At 54.5% G+C, this 18,485-nt stretch overlaps 2 protein-coding genes across 2 annotated transcripts; one reads left to right on the top strand and one right to left on the bottom strand.

Annotated features, from left to right (window-relative positions):
* The first annotated feature begins 2,731 nt into the window (after positions 1–2,731).
* On the top strand, positions 2,732–7,272 carry RPL35 (ribosomal protein L35). The gene is made up of 4 exons (XM_070430704.1): positions 2,732–2,816; positions 3,220–3,356; positions 4,498–4,579; positions 7,089–7,272. The coding sequence occupies exons 1-4, from the start codon at positions 2,814–2,816 to the stop codon at positions 7,236–7,238; spliced, it is 372 nt and encodes a 123-aa protein (XP_070286805.1). The 5' UTR covers positions 2,732–2,813; the 3' UTR covers positions 7,239–7,272.
* A 45-nt stretch (positions 7,273–7,317) lies between these two features.
* Positions 7,318–11,443, bottom strand: WDR38 (WD repeat domain 38). Its single transcript, XM_070430030.1, has 9 exons — positions 11,306–11,443; positions 10,504–10,624; positions 9,352–9,468; positions 9,169–9,266; positions 8,751–8,831; positions 8,369–8,500; positions 8,101–8,250; positions 7,711–7,758; positions 7,318–7,606 (listed from the first exon to the last, which is right to left on the bottom strand). Exons 1-9 carry the CDS (start codon positions 11,372–11,374, stop codon positions 7,529–7,531), a joined length of 894 nt encoding a protein of 297 aa, XP_070286131.1. The 5' UTR covers positions 11,375–11,443; the 3' UTR covers positions 7,318–7,528.
* Positions 11,444–18,485: the final 7,042 nt, after the last annotated feature.

The raw sequence follows: 18,485 nt of genomic DNA on the forward strand, positions 1-18,485 counted from the left end.
CCTTAGAAGGTGACACTGATTAGGGACCTGAAGGACGTGGAGGAGGGAACCACGCAAAGGCCCAGAGGCAGGGCAAGCTTGGCGTATTCCAGAAACAGCAAGGCCGTACTGGAGCAAGAGTGAGAAGAGATGAGGTGGAAGTGGAGGAGATGCTGTACGGCTTTGAGGAAAAGATGTGGTCTTAATCCAGATGGGACAGCCCTGGAAATTCTGGGCAGAGCAGTGGCATGTGTGGAAAGGATCCCTCTAGCCCTAACTGGTTTGGCTCAGTGGATAGAGCATCGGCCTTCGGACTGAAAGGTCCTGGGTTCGATTCCGGTCAAGGGTCTGTACCTTGGTTATCCCCAGTAGGAGGTGTGCAGGAGGCAGCTGATGGATGTTTCTCTCTCATTGATGTTTCTAACTCTCTATCCCTCTCCCTTCCTCTCTGTAAAAAAATCAATAAAATATATTTTTTTTAAAAAAAGGATCTCTCTAGCTGCCATATTGAGAACACCTGGGAGCAAGAGCCAAAGTAGGTGATTTAAGAGGCAACACCAATAATCCAGGTGACAGTCGATGGTGGCTCAGACCAGACAGGTGCCAGTGAGTGGTGGGGCTCTGGCCAGTGTGGCTTGGTTGGAGTGTCGTCCGTTAACAGGTTATTGGTTCAATTTCTGGTCAGGGCTCATATCTAGGGTGTGGGTTCAATCCCAGGTTGGGCGCATATAGGAGGCAACCGGTTAATGTTTCTCACATCAATGTTGTTCTCCACTCTCTCCATCCTCTCTCTAAAATCAATAAACATATCCTCAGGTGAGGATTTCTTTTAAAAAAAGTGGTGAGAAGAGGTCAGATATATTTTGAAGGTAGAGGCTACAGAATTTACTGATGGATTGGATGTGGCAGCATGTAAGAGGAGTGGAAGTCACAGATGACCTCAAGTCCAGAAAAGATGTACACAATCATTAGCTCTAATAGAACCTTAACCATTTGGGAAATAAGACAGCAAAGTCCCTGAGCACTATTCGACTTCCATTTAAGACGAATCCAGGCCATGATTGCCCTCTGTCTGCCGTCTCCTCCCCATATCTCTCCACTTCCTAAAATTCTTTTTTCTTTTTTTTTAAATACTTTTTATTTTATTGATTTCAGAGAGGGAGGAGAGAGAGATAGAAACATCGATGATGAGAGAGAATCATTGATGGGCTGCCTTCTGCACACCCCCTACTGGGGATCGAGCCCACAACCTGGGCATGTGCCCTTGACTTGAACCGAACCCAGGACCCTTCAGTCCGCAGGCCGACCCTTTATCCACTGAGCCAAACCGGCTAGGGCCTAAAATTCTTTCTTGTTGTAGTCTGGGACAAGGCTCATTCATTCATCCAAAAAGCACTCACATATTGTGTCTGGAGACTAGAAAAACGAAATCATGTATCAGGCATGGTTCTGCCCCCGGAGAACTTCCAGGCTGGCTATAGAGACAACATTTTAACTCAGGATGTTTGGAGCTAAAGAGAGGATTGCATAGAAAACTTGGGACATGGGAGGTTGTGCCAGTTTATTCCAAGGCTAGGGTATAAAGAAGGGGGTGGGAGAAGGCTCCCCGAGATGATACCTGACAGCAACAAGGGGGCAACCTGACATTAACTAGTACTCTAAGAAGTGTGGGTATGTCGTTGTTAATGGCAATGGAGTGACACTGGAGCATTGATTCCTGCCTGCTGGTTAGGGAAACAATGAAACTGCCCAGTCTGAAAGCCTGAGTACCCTTCCTGCTTTGTGAATTCCCCTTTAACTTTCAGGGCCCAACTCAAGTGTGCATTCCACTGGGAGGGAGCATTAATACGGATGGTATTTTGATCAATTGTTACACATCAGGTCTTGTGAGAAGAGTTTTAAGTGTTATCTTCCTAAATCCTCATAAATACCCCATTTCACAGTGAGAAAGCTGAGGCTCAGAGAAAGGAAGGTATTTGCCGAGTCTCAGCTAGCACCAGGCAACAGAGCAAGAATCTGAAACTGGCCCTAGGCAGTTTGGCTCAGTGGATAAAGCGTCAGCCTGCGGGCTGAAGGGTCCCAGGTTCCATTCTGGTCAAGGGCATATGCCCAGGTTGCAGGCTCAATCCCCAGTAGGGTGTGCAGGAGGCAGCCTATCAATGAGTCTCTCTCATCATTGATGTTTCTATCTCTCTCTCCCTCTCCCTTCCTCTCTGAGATCAATAAAGATATATTAAAAAAACAAACAAAAGAATCTGAAACTGGGTCAGGTTCGTTAAAAAAGGCCATGAATGCACCTTCCCCTGCCACATGCTGCCTCCATTGGAACGTTTATGGAGTTGGATTTATAGTTGACCCCGCCTCTCCCCGCCCACCTCGACCTTTAAATTCCTCCACGCCAGGGGCCGTATTAATTCATCTATGAAAATCCTCAACCCATCTCCATTCCCAGAACAGAGTAGCACGAACTGGGCGACCTGCAAAGATTGAATGAACGAACAAATGACTAAATAGACGAATTTGAGTCCTCACTATGCCGTGTCTGGTAAACTGCCTCTCCCGTGCCTCGGTTTCCCCAGCTGCTCAGCTCGGGATGAGGCCGACCAAAGTAATCTCGCGGACCGGCGGCAGACAGCTGCGAGAACTACAGGGCTGGGAGGGCAGTACCGCCCCGCTACTCGCGGCGTTGGGGCGGGGCTGGAGGGGGCGGAGCCGGGGCTCCCCTGCTGCGCCGCCATTGGCCGCGACAGCCGTCACCCGGCAGTAGTTGTAAAGGTCAGCCCCGCCCCTTCCTCTTTCTCTCCGAGCAGGCGGCGGCGGCGGGGTGTTCAGCTATGGTGAGAGCTGAGGAATCGGGAGCCATCCGCGCGTTGTTGGGCTCGGAGACTGGGGTTGGGGGTGCAGGGTGAACCCTGGGGTCCCATCTGCCAGCCGGGCCTGTGGGGTATAGTGCGGAATGGCCTAGCTCAGCCACTGCCGGCCTTCCTCCCACCCGCGCCGGCCTGGGCTGGGAGCGGCGCGCGCGCGCTGCCGGCGGCCTCCGTCTTCCCGTCTGCGGAGTGGGAGTAGCGGCCCAGCCTCGTAGCCGGCCTGGGCCTCGGATACCCTGCGCCGGGCGCGCGCCCTCCTGGGGCCGGCCAGGACGCCGGTGGAGGGGCGGGGAGGGCCGGCGGAAGCCTCGGTGAGTGGCAGAGGGTGAGACGGAGGCACCCGGCGTTTGACCCAGACCCTTGCACGCAGGCCAAAATTAAGGCTCGGGACCTTCGCGGCAAGAAGAAGGAGGAGCTGCTCAAACAGCTGGACGACTTGAAGGTGGAGCTGTCCCAGCTGCGCGTAGCCAAAGTGACAGGCGGCGCAGCTTCCAAGCTTTCTAAGATGTGAGTGACGGGCGGCCGGGCCGCGGGCCTCAGGGCGGCGGGGGGGGTCTGTGTGCATCGGGGGCGTTTGTGGATCGTTGAGGTGGGCTCAGGGCGGTGTCCGCTGAAGTGCCCGTTCGGTGGATCTGTGGGTTGGAGTGTCAGGCCCTCCCACCCGGGCTGACCCGCTCCTCTTCACCTGCCTTGGACCGTGTGGTCCTGTTGCCCGGAGTGCCCTTCAGCTTCTCTGGCTGGTGAAAGAACAGGGTGTCCCTCTTCGGGGACATTTTAATGCTTCCTTCAAAAAAGCCAACTGGACGTTTTCTTTAATCTTCCACCAGCACTTGGTTCCCCCCTCCCTCTCCCCAGTTGGTAGGTGGGTGCCTTGCACCTTACTTGAGTTGTAGTGTAAAATAGTGATTTCCATGGATCAAGAATCAAGAATTGTGTAAGGAATGTGGGTTTGGAGTCAGTCAACCTGGGCACAAATTCCACTTCTGCCACATCCTACCTGGTGGGCAGGTTGGCTAACCACCGGGATTTTTTTTCTTCTGTGAAATCTCCCCAACAGCCTTCATGTGGTGGGGGAGGATATTGGGTGAGTTTGGGAACATGTAAGCAAGTGTCATGCCGAATCCTCAAGAGCAGGTTTACCAAGCTGTCTACTGAGTGAGCCTCCCCTCACCCGCCCCCGCCCCCCCAACATACACACACATGACTACAGATTCACCTGCCCCCAGCTTTTCAGGCTTCCGGCTCTCTGCTCAGTAGCATTTCTCCCTCCCAGTGGCCCCTGCTGTGACTCTTTAAGCTTCCCTGGTTGCCCAGCTTGTGATATGATTCTTTCTGGTCAGCTCATTAAGTTGGGCATTGGCTAGGTTGGCTTCATAGCCCTCAGGATGTATGGCCTGGCCCTCCATCAGTCCTCCATCGCTCCTCATTCAGCTTCCTCGGTGGACACTTCACAGATCCTCCAAAGCACTGGACACTCCAGGCCTTCCCTATTCACTCCTGAGATTCCTATATACTATAGTCGCTCCGACCTCACCCTCAGAATACCTTGCTTCTGGGCTGGGTTAAGCGCATCTTGGGTGGATATGGATGAGATCTGGGTCAGGCCCTGAATGAGATGCTATGTGTTCACTGATGTCTGTTTTTGTAGCCGAGTTGTTCGCAAGTCTATCGCCCGTGTTCTTACCGTCATTAACCAGACTCAGAAAGAGAACCTCAGGAAATTCTACAAGGTGAGTGAGGGTATGTGTGGGGCTGCCTGGCTCTAGGGAGCAAAGTTCCAGCCCTCCCTTGCTGAGGGCGGTCAGGATGAAGAGGTTCTCCTGCTGGGCTATGTGGGACAGAGCTTTGTCCAGGCATCGTTGGGCTTTCCAGACCCGTCCAGCTTGAAAATGGGTTTGCCTTTTCAGCATCTCGCTCTAGCATGTGGTATGCAGACTGCATTTCCTCAGGCTGCAATTGTCAAGAAATCAACAGCGTGGTAGGACTCCTGGGTTTGGGTGCAGCCTCACCAGCGGAATGAGTTTGGGCAGTCTGCAGATTGACTGCTAAATGTCTTATAGTACTGTGTGTCAGTCACTGCCAAGCACCTGACATTCTTGTTTTTCGGATGAGGACCTCAAAGCTTAAAGAGGTTAAGTTGCTCAGAGTCGCCTGCAAATAATGGAGTGATTGGGCTGAGGTCCAAAACCATGCCTTGGGGAGGGGTGAATGGGGTGCTCCTGGGAGATTTCCACAGGTGTCTGATCCCTCAGCCTAGGATATTGACAACCATTTCCTAGTCCTGTTCTCAGATGAGTCTACAAGGGTTCAAGCAGTGAAGGCAAATCACTGGGATACTTTGTGTGTGCGTGAATATGTATATTTTGTTGCAAGGAATTGGCCTATGTGGTTGTAAGGGCTGGCTTAAGATTGTGGGCAGGCTGGGACTCAGGACACAGGTTGAAGCTGCTGTCCCGCCGGTGGCATTTCTTGGGGAGAGCCTCAGCTCTGCCTTGAAGGACTTCCAGCTGGTTTTTATCAGGCCCACCTAGATGACCCAGGATATTCTCTCAATTTAAATCAGCGGATTGATTAGTGGCTTTAATTACATCTTCGCATCAACTCCCAATTTAGTGTTTGAATAACGAAGGTTTGATACCAAAAAGGCCATCACGGTGTGCCTGGGATAGCCTCCCAGGGACACAACTGTGGGGCTGGAGGTGGGGTGCTGCCACCCCTGGATGTATGCACATCTGTGTGGGAACGTTTCTCTGAGGATTGGGTCTGAAGCTTTCATCAGGCTCTGAGGGGACCAGGCAGAGGGGGTGGCCTGGAGGAATTGTCTTCATAACTATCCAGTGAGTGCACCCATGCCAGGCACCACTCAGGGAGGTGGGGGTGAAGTTTCCGTCTGTGTGTCAGTGGACCTTCTGTGGCGACAGACGTGTTCTGTATCTGCTCTGTCATCAGTCACCTCCGACCACATGTGTCTGTTGATCACTTAATGTGACTGTGGTGTCTAAGGACTGGCTTAATGTAAACAGTATGGGCTAGTGGCTATTCTATTGGGTAGCAGAGCTCTAAGGGGCTTAGTACATTTGAAATGCACAAGGTTCTGACTTGTGCCCTGGTGTGAGGGATGTGGGTGGACAAAGACTTGGATACTTCCAGCACTCTTCCTCATCTCCTGTTTGGCTTTTTCTGCAGTTCTCTGCCCTGTGCCCAGCTCCTCTGGGCTGTTGGTGGTTCCTAGAAAGAGCCTGAGCTGTCAATCTTAAGGGGTTTTGTGCACAGTTTTCTCCCTCTTTTCAGTTGCTTTCAGGGTTATTGCCAGTTGTTAGGTGAAATCTCCCCCACTGATGGGCCACTTGTTATCTGTTCAGTCTTCCCCACTGAGCTGGGAGCTCCTTGAGGTGGGACCAGGCCTGATTTCTGGCCAAGCCAGCACCCAGCACAGGGCCTCAAGAAGTGAGCCAGGGATGGAGACACTATGGCCCTGTTACAGGTCTGGGAGCAGGTTTGGTGGGAGGCCACCTAAGGCAGGAAAGGGGACTTTGCCTCTCTGGGATTCCCTTCCCAAGCCAGAGCCTTCCCTCTGGGACTTATAAAAATGGGAACATAATTACAGGGGACACCCATGGGTACCTGGCAGGCACTCCAGATTCACCCAGTACCAGCTTAGGGTGCAACCCCTCCCCCACCCCTATCACCATATGCATCAGCTTGCATAACTTAAACCAAGAAAACAGTGACCACCCCAGTACTTGCTGGGTGCCACATGCCCCTTACTTGGATGTGATGTTGACTCCGTGGCAGGAATTCGGCTGGAGGGAAGAACCCCGTGTAGGGAGTTGGTTGATTTAGGTGCAAATCCCAGTTCTGCCACAGTTTTCATGAGATTCTGACAAGTTCACTTGCTTTTTGACTCTGTAACTCAAAATACCTTTTTTTTTTTTAATGGGGATGATCCCCCCCGCCCCCAACCTTGAATTTGGGGGCATTGTATGAACTAGTAAGCAAGAAGTGTGGCCTGCCCCGGTCCCATGGTGACAGTCCCCTACTGGGCTGGTTGTCATACAGCTCCTCACACTCATGTCTACAAATGAACCTCCCCAGCCCAGCCCTGTACCTTCCTCAGTTACCTCTCAGGTCTTCCCAGCACCATCTCAACACCTAGGTCCAATCTCTGGGGCTTGCTTAGCTATTGCAGTAGCTCCTAAGCCCTGGTCCTCAGATTCCCCCTGCTCTCCCATCACCCAGGGCAAGAAGTACAAGCCCCTGGATCTGCGGCCCAAGAAAACACGCGCCATGCGCCGCCGGCTCAACAAGCATGAAGAGAACCTGAAGACCAAGAAACAGCAGCGGAAGGAGCGGCTATACCCGCTACGGAAGTACGCGGTCAAGGCCTGAGCATCGCGGCGTCAATAAAGCACAAACTGGCTGACTTGCTTTGTGTTTGCAGTTGTTTTAACTAACCATGCTGGAGAGATGGGCTGTTGTGGGGCCGTGACAAGGATCTGCTGGGTGCTCGGTTGTGGTTACTTTGGGCCTGTGGTATGGAACGGCCCTGACTGTGCTTTCGCCAGGCCCCAAGCGCCCTGGGCAGGGAGAGGCAGGGGCGTGAGGTTTGAGAGCCTTGTGTGGCGATGTTACGCTAGAGGCTCTGGGTGGTTGATCATGCGGGGGACTTGGCGACTTGCCTAATCAACAGCTCCAGACACCAATAAGAGTTTCCCATCTGGGGTGAAGGTGCAAGCGTAGGCCACATCCAGGGCTCCCTGCCAAGAACAGTGTTGGGCTCTGAGGATGCAAGTCCTCCCTGTGCCCAGCTTCCTGGTACACCTTCCACTGCTCCCTTGGATGCTACAGCCACAGGCCTTACCTTCAGGGTTTCAATGCACATTCCTGTGTTGCAGTCCCAGACTTTGATCTGGAAATAAAAACAAACAGAAAGGGAGGCCTCACGACACAAGCAACTTTTAAATCACCTTGGGGGTGAGTCCTAGCCAACATCTTCATCTTTGGACTGGGTTTTGGTTTTGAGGTATATTTAAGATGCCTGCCATAAAATGCAGTGCAGTGCAATTTCCTTCCCCCTGAAGCTGTTTAAATCCTACAAGTGTTACGTTTGGGCTAGCACAGACCAGTGGCTGGCACCTTCCTGTTCAGGGCACAGGGATGTGGTCCTTCCTGGACAGGGCTGAGGACTCTAGTAGGCCCAATGTGAGGGTAGGAGTTTGCCAGGAGGAGGAGCCTGGTGGGGTAGGGTTACCATTGGGGAGTAGCCTGCGCTGGCCAGCTGCAACCCATCTGGGGAGAAAGCTATGCTCTTCACCCAGGTGGCGTGACCCTTGAGCTGGATAAGCAGGCTTCTAGTCGAGGGCTTCCAGATGTGGATGGTCTTGTCCCAGGAGCCGGATGCCTAGACAGCAGATAGCTGTTTGAGACCTGCATGTTCACTGCCCCCAAATGGCCCATGACCCTCCAAGGGTCTTGCTGCCAGCAAGGGACCAGCCTAGAACCCAGGCAGCCCAGCTCACCAGCAGGCCAGATGTTGAGTAGCACAGGCAGCTGACATTGCCACTGTGACCCTCCAGCTCCTGGTGGACGATCGCTGGGGTCCCTGTCCGAAGGTCCCAGATGCGAATGGTAGAGTCCCAGGAACCAGTGGCCTGCAGACAGCTGCCATAAGAATGGGCCAGCATGGACCCATGTCCACCCTCCCAGTTTCTAGGCTGGTCAGACTCAGAAAGCAGGCACCAAGCCCTGCTGAATCCCCATCTTACAGATGAGGGCTCAGGCTCAGAAGAGCCAAGTCATCTAGTCAAGGTCTAGAATTCTAACCACTACTCAGTCCCAAGTGGGAAAGTGGGTGCTGGTACTGTCATAGTGTGGGGCATGGGCAGAGGTGGTGTGGCTCACCAGATAGTCTGAGCTGGGTGCGAAGTCACTGCTCTGGATGGAGTCTTGGTGCCCTGCTAAGTGGCGCAGCACCTGGCCAGACTGAAGGTGAGAGCCCTGAGCTTCAGAGGGCAGCCCAGAAGCCTCACAGTGCCAGGTTCTAGGCCTCAGATGGGTCAGACCCAGGCCCTTCTTTCGGGGCTGCCTGGGTGATGTGGCATATCAGAGTCTGGGAGACTTTCCCAGCCTGAGGAGAGGGCAATCCAGGCAGGGGGAACCTCCTGGGCACAGGGGGTGGGGGAGAGGGAGCTGTAGCCAGATGCTAGGGGGTCTTGGTGTGGGCATGAGCAGTGGAGAAGACGGAATGACCTTTCTGGAACCAGTGTGGAGGGTGTGTGTGTCATCCAGTCCCAGGCTCTCTGGCCACCCCTCCATATACCTGCACCTCCCAGAGCATCACCCGCTTGTCCCAGCCACCCGATGCCAGCTGCTTGGAGTCTGGACTGAAGCTGACTGTTTCTACACTCCGCTGGTGACCTACAAGGTGGCACAGGACACAGCACGGTCCGGAAGGGAACCCAGGCCTGGCTGCTTGGCTCACAGTCCCAGCCAGCCCACTCACCCTTTAAGATCTGCAGACACTTGGCTTTTGCTGCGTCCCACAGGCGGATGGTGCAGTCATAGGAGGTGCTGGCAAAGAGGCGGCCATCGGGGGAGAAGCGGCAGAACTTCACAGGGCCTGGGGCGGGTGGCCGTGGTCAGGGAACGGCTCTACCCTGCCCCCCCCCCCCCCCCCACCTCTGGCCCTCCACTCTGACACCCACTAATTTCTCCAGTCTCATCACCTACCTCTCTTGTCCTCACTCCCTTCTAGCCTACACCATACACCTGGAATTCCTGGAACACCCAACCCCACACTATCAGTACCAGTCAAATGCAGGCACCTTTGTCTCCTTAATTGTAAATTATATCTACTGAGTACTTACTCTGGGTACTAGGTACTTTCCTTGCATTATTTTATCCTATAGGGTAGCAACCATTATCCCATTCTGCAGAGGAGGAAATAGAGGCTCAGAGGTGACATTACATAATCACAGCCAAAATAGGTAAAACAGATGAACCTTAAGGACATTATGCTGAGAGGTAAGCCAGTCACAGAGGAATACTGTATGATTCCCCTTATACAAGGCACTTAGCGTAGTCCAATTCTTGGAGACAAAAAGCAGAATGATGGTTGACAGGGTCTGGGGAAGGGAGGAAAGATGTTTAATGGGTATATTTTCACTTTTGCAAGATGAATTCTGGAGACTAGTTGCACAACCATATGAACGTAGGTAACACTACACTTAAAAATGGTTAAGACAGTAAATATGTATATTTGTAAACATTTTAAAAAGTAGGATCTGAATCCTGCTGGTGGGGCTCAGTGTTGAGCATTGACCCCTGAACCTGGAGGTCACGGTTAGATTGCCCCTTGGGGCACATGCCTGGGATGCCTGCATGATCCCCAGTGCAGGAGGCAGCCAATGAGTCTCACCATTGATGTTTCTCTCTCTCCCCTTCTCCCTTCTCTCTGAAATCAAATAAAAACATACTTAAAAAAAAATAAAAAATAGGATCTGAGTTCAGGTCCGCCAGAGTCAGAGGGCCCAGGGAACACGCCGTCTCCTGCCCTCGTGCCTCAGCCCCGCCTCGGCTGTCTTGCCTGGGTGCCCAGCTCCGACATTGGAGGTCATTGCGGCCTTAGCCTCCCGATCCAGGTCGAGGAGCCCACCTGTGTGGCCACCCAACTTCCACAGCAGATTCCCACTCCGGGTTTCCCAGCCGTACACACAGCCGTCTTCAGAGGCTGTGAGCAGCGTCTGGCCGTCCGGGGAGAAGGCGGAGAAGTTGACCTGGAACGGCACAAAAGCGGTCCCATCAAAGGGCAAGAAACACCTGCTGTTCCTTCTTGACGCCAGAGCCCTGGGCCATCCCTAAACACACCCCAGGAGCCTGGGGTTGGAGCCGGGCTTCAGGCACCACTCCGCAGCCAGAGCCCAGACCCAGGCACCACTCCGCAGCCAGAGCCCAGACCCAGGCACCACTCCGCAGCCAGAGCCCAGACCCAGGCCTCACTCCGCAGCCAGAGCCCAGACCCAGGCACCACTCCGCAGCCAGAGCCCAGACCCAGGCCTCACTCCGCAGCCAGAGCCCAGACCCAGGCACCACTCCGCAGCCAGAGCCCAGACCCAGGCACCACTCTGCAGCCAGAGCCCAGACCCAGGCACCACTCTGCAGCCAGAGCCAAGAGCCTGGCGCTCTCTCTCTGAAGCCCCGTAAAGGGAATCTGCGCCTGAAGCTGAACCTGACGGACGCCAGCTGCTGGCGCCTTCTCTAGAACCAGGTTCTGAGCCAGGAGTCCATTCTAGAGCTGGAGTCCAGAACCAGGAGTTCACTTTGAAGCCAGAGCCCAAAGAACAGGGGTCTGAGGCCTTTCTGGCACCAGAGCTTAGAACCTAGAGCCCATTCTGGAGTTGGAGCTCTGCTATGGGAAATCAGGAGCCTAGAGTCTGGGCAGAGCCCACTGGCCTCACCTCCCCTCGGTGCCGGCGGAAGAATTTCACTCTCCCTATGACCAGCCTCCCTGGGGCCGTACTGTTCATGGGCCCGCGGCCAGCTCCCTCGAGCTCCCTCCGGCCCGCTGGTGGGCTGCGGGCGGACTTGGGACAGGGGGAAGGGGAAGGGAAAGGGGAAGGGGAAGGAAAAAGGAAGGGGGAAGAAGAAACTGTGTACAAGTGGTCTCCATGGCAACCCGGGGGGGGGGGGCTGGAGCGCGCAGCTGCTGTGGGGTCTCTGGGAAGTCGTGAGATGGACTGGGAGAGACCGTTCTCCACTCCCTGGAGGTGGGCCTGTGGCTGGCACCGTGGCCGCCAGAGGGCAGGCCAGCCCCACACACTGCGCCTGCCTCTCCCGCTGCTCTGAACCCGAGCACAGTGCCGGTCCGTTTGCGAAGGGCCCAGACCCCTTGGAGAGGAGCCTGTTTCTCATCTGCACAATGGGGAGGATCAGCCCTGCCCCTCAGGTAGGGATGCTCCTAGGAGTGGCCAGGACTGAGGTGAAGAGCTTCCATGGAGAAGCTGGAGATGATGCCCATCTTTGCCCTCCCGGAGGTGGGGAGCCAGAGGTGGTGTGTGTAAAGCACGGGGCGCTAGAAGATGGGGACGCTGTGGTTCACATTCCTAGCAGCACGAAGTGTGCGGTGGGAGGAAGTGGAGGTGGTGGGGAGAGGCCCGGGAGCTGTCATGATGCTTGTTGAATAGTTCAAGCTGAAACTGGGAAAGAACAGGACTTGGTTTCATTGTCCATTTTACAGATCAGGAAACTGAGGCCCCAAGATGAGGGGGACATTCAAAAGTCACTCAGCCCACAGGAAAGGAACTGACACTTTCCCACGTCTGCCTGACTCTGGGGGCCTCTATTGGGACCGCCTGCCGTGAATTCCAGGCCCTCACAGCCCAGGTCCCTGACTCCTGGTACATTTGAGAAGCTGAGGTCCTGTGGGGGCAGATTTGGCCTAATCATCCAGCACCTCCATGGCAGAGCTGGGGCCAGCTCCCTTCCCGCAGGACAGGGTGGGGCTGAGACACCCTCGGCTCCACGGGCTCCACATCCAGTGGATTCCAGACTCCCTGGGGATGGGGGTGGGGCAGCTGGGCTTTGGGAGCTTCAAACTTGAGGATTCCCAGTGGTGACTCACACCCTTCCTCCCAGATCTCTTTGCCAGAAACCCTTCTCACGAGATCCCCTGCTCCTGCTCTATTTTAGGTCCCAGACAGTCAGGCGGGAGAGGGGGTGACAATGGTGGCTTTGAGGCAGCCCCAACCCCTGTTCTAACTCCCAGAGGGCCCAGGTCACTGAATTGACTCCTCACGGACCCGTCTGAATTGGGCCTCTAATAGAGGCAGCCCCTCACGCCCAGACATGGGTCCCGACATGGTGCCCCCATAGCTGGCTCCCCAGGCCCTCCCTCCCTCTGCTCAGGCACCCCCAGCCAATTCCCCTTGTGGATTTCTCCAGCCACCTGGTTGTTTCTACTCTACTTGGATGGCCCAGCCCATCATTCCCAGAGCCCTCCAGGCAGACCTCATCCACCAGGCCCAGGGACCCCTCGGCCAGCAGGGGTTAAATCCTTTCTGCTTAAAGCAGGAGTCTGTGGTTGCAACCACCCACCATGAATTCCAGGGGCCTCAGGGGCTCCAGCATCATGCCCACCTCTGCTGCCTCCTCCTGCCACTGTCCCCTGCTGCCACCTGGCTCCCTGAACTCAGCCGCTAGGGCCCTTTCTTCCTTCCTCCACCCTTTGCCTGCGCACATGGGGTTCCCCACCCTCTTGGCCCTGCTTACCTTCGGATCTCGCTCAAATAACCCTCCCTTCCCCTACAGCCTCCACTTGCCCACCCCAGACTAAGTCAGAGCTCCTGCCTCAAAGATGAGACATTAGAATCACAGGTCTGGCTTAAACCTGGGTTGTACCGAGGACCAGCTCTGCAACCTGGGCGAGCCACCTGGTTACTCGGTGCCTCAGTTTCCTCATCTATAAAATAGGGGTGCTCTCGTGGTTGCCCTGTGAGGCGTCAGTGAGATGGTGCCGGTCAGTCTCCTGGTGCAGTAAGTGCTCGACGGCAGGAGCTGTGACACCCCCAGTCCCTTAGGCGTAGAGCCCAGACACAAACGCCCTTTGCCAGGCTCCCCCAAGGGCCCGGGCCCAGGCACAGCTCATGATGGGGAGAGAGGCCTGGTGATCAGGGCTGTCTGGCCTCCTGCTCAGCAGGGGCTGCACCTGCAGGGTGTGGTCCCTGCCAGGGGTTGGGGACCAGTGTGTCACAGTGATGGTGGCAGCAGTACTGCACTGACTCAGGTTTTGTCCAGGATATTGGGGGACCCAGATTCTAGCCTCTCCAAGAGGGTCTTTGGGGAATAGTTTCCACCCCTGGATTGTCTTTCCCTTCTTAGGGCCTGCCATATTCTCTCCTCCCTCAGCCCGGACCGAGGAGGTGGCCTGTGCTGGCCTTCCCCACTCTCACTCCATCCGCTGAAGGTGACCCGCTCCTTGTCCCCACCACCCCATTCTAAGTGGTTTAGTGGAATATGCATGGCCAGGGCGAGAGTGAAGCTCCCAGGATCAGAGAAAGCTGTGTTAGCAAGAGAGCCAGCAGAGAGGAGAGGCCGAGAGTCAGCCTGCCCGTTCCTGCCAGCTGTCCAGCTCCCAGCTCCAGGTCCTGGTGCTGCTGTCCTGAAACACACGTTTCCTTAAACTTTCCTTTCTTCCTTCCTTCCTTCCTTCCTTCCTTCCTTCCTTCCTTCCTTCCTTCCTTCCTTTCTCTCTCTCTCTCTCTCTCTCTCTCTTTCTTTCTTTCTTTCTTTCTTTCTTTCTTTCTTTCTTCCTTCCTTTCTTTCTTTCTTTCTTTCTTTCTTTCTTTCTTTCTTTCCTTCTTTCCTTCTTTCCTTCTTTCCTTCTTTCCTTCTTTCTTTCTTTCCCAATCTCCAGTATGATTTTGGTTACTTGCCACCCAAACAGGTTTGACAAAAACATCTCTAATTTCCAGAGCTGGTCCCCCAATAGTATGCCTTTGGGATTCTTCTCTGGGAATCCCCTGCAGTTTGCACACAGGGATCCTAGCTCCCCAAGGGTGATCAACACCCTCAAGTCTCAGTGGTTTCCCCCCAACCTGGGCCATCTGTATTGGAATACACGTTAATTGCCATTGTCCCTCCTGAAGTGTCGAGGCCACAGCTGGAACCGTGCTCTGTATGGACTGACGGCCAGGCTGAGAGGTGCTGTCATTTCCAGTTTTCTAGACTCTCAGGCTCTAGTGGTGCCACCCGCATTACCAGAGGCATTTGTATTTCAGCGGCGACATTACTCTGGTGACTCACTGACTTTTTAGTGCGAGTTTTTTCCCATGGACTACTATCTGGCAAACTCTCCCCCCTATCTGGTGCGTGCACAATGAGTTCTTCGGAAACACAGGCAAGACCTTACATTATGCTGGTTAAATGTCATTTCGTTGGCTCCCATCCAGCCGCCTAGTCTCGAGAGCGTTGTCAGTCAGGCTTCTGTTGCACAAAGCATGAATTCTGCACTGTGGCAGCTGCAAATTTCATGAGCGGGCCTTCTGTGTTCTAAACCCAAACTGTAAAAACGATGCTCAATGGGACGAGGCTAAGGACAGAGCCCTGGTCAACAGAGACTGCCAGTGATTCTGATTGTTTTTGCGTCCACCACACCCATCAGGATCGTGGACTAACCATGGGTGGGGGCAGGAGAGTGATGAGCTCCTACCTCAAGCAGGGCTCTTTGGTTGCAAAGAACAGAAACCTTTAATGGCCAAAAGGGACCATATGGGAAGGAGCAGGGCGGGGGGGCGGGGATCAAAGATGGGAAGGACTACATCACTGCCATGCCAGCAAAGGGCAGGGAGCAGGGGCTGAGAATCCAGAGCGAAGTCCAGGTGGTTCAGGGTCCTTGGTCAGCTTTCCATTGGCCCAGTGAGTGGTGGGCGGGGCATCTGGATTGGCAGTCCTGCATCCTCCTCTGCATCTTCCTCTGTTAATCAATCAGGGATCTCCAGTTTGGTTTAAAACCAGCTGTGCACCTGTGGGTTCTGGAGCCACAGCTGTTCAAATCTGGCTCCGTCACCCACCAGCTAACTGCTCTGTGCTTCCTTTTCCTGCTGTCTACAATGAGGGTGTTGATTACTTCCCACCTCATAGGGTTTGCCTTGAGGACGGAGTTAATGCACGCAAAGTGCTTGGAACGGCATCTGGGGCATTGTCAGTGCTCTGTGTGGGTCAGCTGTGTTATTAAAGTACTAGAGGCCCGATGCACAAAATTCGTGCAAGGGCCTTAACCCTCGCAGCCCTGGCTGCCTCAGCCAGCCCTCGCAGCCCCTCACAGCCTCTGCCGGCCCTCGCAGCCCTGGCTTCATCCAGAAGGTTGTCCGTCGGTCCTCCGGAATGTCGTCCGGACGGTCGTTCTGCTGTTCGGTCTAATTAGCATATTAGCTCTTTATTATATAGGATAGGATTATTACAATTTAGCCCCAAAGATATGTAGGTGTATCTGGGTTGGGCACAGTTGCCCTGATTACAGGAGAGAGGCAAGAGCGCCCAGGGTTAATTCCCAGTGACCCCCATTGGCATCTCTGGCCACCACTTCCTTTCTGAGCGCTCAGATAACTACTGAACAACCTGTGCAGAACCTGCTGGGCAATCTGTGTCAGGCCAAGGAGTCTGAGACTGCTGGGTCCACACTTTCTGGAAAAGAGGGACTGTGGTGCTTTCTTCTCCCCTGGCTTCCGGGCCGCTCTTGTGGAGTCGGTCACACCTTTCACTCTGGCTCTCTTGGGGTACAATTTGCTAGACTGGGAAACTTGGTCTTGGCCTGGCTGGTGTGGCTCAGTGGTTGAGCATCGACCTATGAACCAGGAGGTCATGATTCGATTCCTGGTCAGGGCACATGCCCAAGTTGCTAGTTCCCATCAATGATTCTCACCATTGATGTTTCCGTCTTTCTCTCCCTCTCCCTTCTTCTCTGAAATCAATTAAAAAAAAAATTGTTTTTAAAGAAACTTGGTCTTGTTTATTTATCTTATTATATTTTTAGCATGTTTTTCTTTTCTTTCTAAGACTGTTCTTTTGTTTGGGTAGCAAAGTGACCTGACGCCAGAAGAAACCCGAGCAGCTCAGGGGGCCTGACCCTCACCCACTCTCTTCAGCGTGGGCCCTGGCCCTGCGCCTGCGTTCCAAGCCCTCGGGCTCAGGGCCTCTTCCCCACAGGCCCCTGGGGCCTCTCCCGAAATCCAGTGTCTCTTACGGAGAAGGGAAGTCTCTGAGGCCCGGGACGAGCACCGTGGTGTCTTGAACACACCACCCTCCTGATGCCAAGTCCAGATTAGGATGGAGTGAAGGCGGAGGGTGGCGGCTGGGCAGGGTCCCTGTGACAGGCCCATCTGGCTGTGGAGGCAGGGCCACGACCCAGCCAAAGAGGTCTTTATTGGTATTTAATTTTTAAAATTCTTACAACGTCCTGGACACAACAATGTTAAAGAGCAGCGTGAGGACAGCTCCGCCGCTGTCCCAAGCTCCCCTGCTGTTGCCATTGTTATTCTTCCGGTGAGGCCTGTGCTTACAATTCCAGGTGGGGGTTGTGGAGATGGAGGGATGGGTCTTGCTGCAGGCATGGGGACTGAACCTGGGGCTGTCTGGCTTCTCTGTGCCTCTTCTGGGCCCTGCTTTATTCCTAACACACAAACCAAATGTTTTCATTTAAAAATGTCTTACATTGCATGCTGACGGCAAAAACACACACACATATATATGTATGTGTAGAAGGCTAAAGCATAAAAGACACCCCACCGTGCCTTCAGCCTCACTCCTTAAAGGGGGCCGCTGTGAACAGTTTGGAGGTCTTCTGGGAGGAGACTGCGGGCTTCTAGGCCTCTGGAGTTGAAAAGGTATTTGCCAGTGCAAAACCGGGAGAAGGTCTGGGAGTCAGGAATAGGGTGTGGGGGTGCTGGGCCACCTGGGGCGACATCTATGGGAAACCAAAATGAGAAGCTGAGGGGAGGTGCCTGAAATGGAGGCCTTGAATGCTGTGCTAAGGGCTTGATCACATTCCTTGAGCAGTGGTTCTCAAAGTAGATGCCATGGAACCCAGGCAGGTGCAAGAAGGAACCCCAGAGCTCCTTGCGGGGTGAAAGGTTAGGAGGAGGAGCACCAGTGGGGAATTCTGGGCCCCTGACCCAGCTCCAGCCAGAATGACTCTAATTTTACAAGACTGATGGACTGTGCTGCCACATGCAGTGGGGAGCAGTGGGGAGCAGTGAAGGGCATTCAGCAAGGACAAGGGGGTGGCCTGACTGGGCTTTAGGGAGCCAGTGCTGAAAGGAAGAAGTGAACTCCAGGGGTCAAGTGGCCCCCCCAGGCCTCCGTGCAGAGGTTCTCTGGCCTCCTGACCTTTTCTTCTTAGGCCACCAGGAGGTAATAATAATAATAGTGACCCAACCATCACAGTGACAGCAGGCTATGCTCTGCAAACCTCATCACATCACCACATCGGGTGGGTAGTGTGCGGATGGGGAAACGGAGGGCCCGGGAGAGGAAGGGGCTCAAAAGCGGATTACCAGCCAGCCGCAGTGCAGAGCCAGGATGTACACCCCGAGCAGGTGCAGAACAGCTGCTGTGGTGTCCGATCCCCTGGAGCCTCCCGCAGCCGCTGCCCCCTCTGCCCACCTGCCCTTCCAACTGTCTCAGCCACACCTGGCACCCACATGCCTTGTGGAAATCTGATCAGCCCTGTGCTGCCTCCAACGATACAACTGGTAGAGGGGGGTTGGGAGACTGGGGGGTGGGAAACAGCTCCAGCCAGAAGGTAGGAGCAGCTCTGGCAGGGCAGGGAGAGAGCCGCAGGCTCCACCTGCTGTGTGACCTTGAGCTCCTTGCTGGGTCTCTCTGGGCTCAGGCTGCTCTGAGCCACCAGGACCCTGGGCTCCAGGGTTAAGTACAGGCAACTTATGGCTCATCTACTCATGCCTGGAACCGCACACGGCTCCCACCGGTGCCCCCTCGCCCGCAATGCTGACAGGTGGTGTGATCACAGCTTCCTCATCAAGTTGAAAGGTTGGGGCTGGGATGCCCTGTAGGCAGCCCTTCCCTCTTCCACTTGGGGGCTGGTCACAGCAGCCCCATCCCTCCCCCGAGGCCTGGACTGTC

Source organism: Myotis yumanensis, unplaced genomic scaffold (genome assembly GCF_028538775.1).
Source record: "Myotis yumanensis isolate MYYU_CA2020_CCGP unplaced genomic scaffold, mMyoYum1.0.hap1 SCAF_12, whole genome shotgun sequence".
NCBI classification, from domain to species: domain Eukaryota; kingdom Metazoa; phylum Chordata; class Mammalia; order Chiroptera; family Vespertilionidae; genus Myotis; species Myotis yumanensis.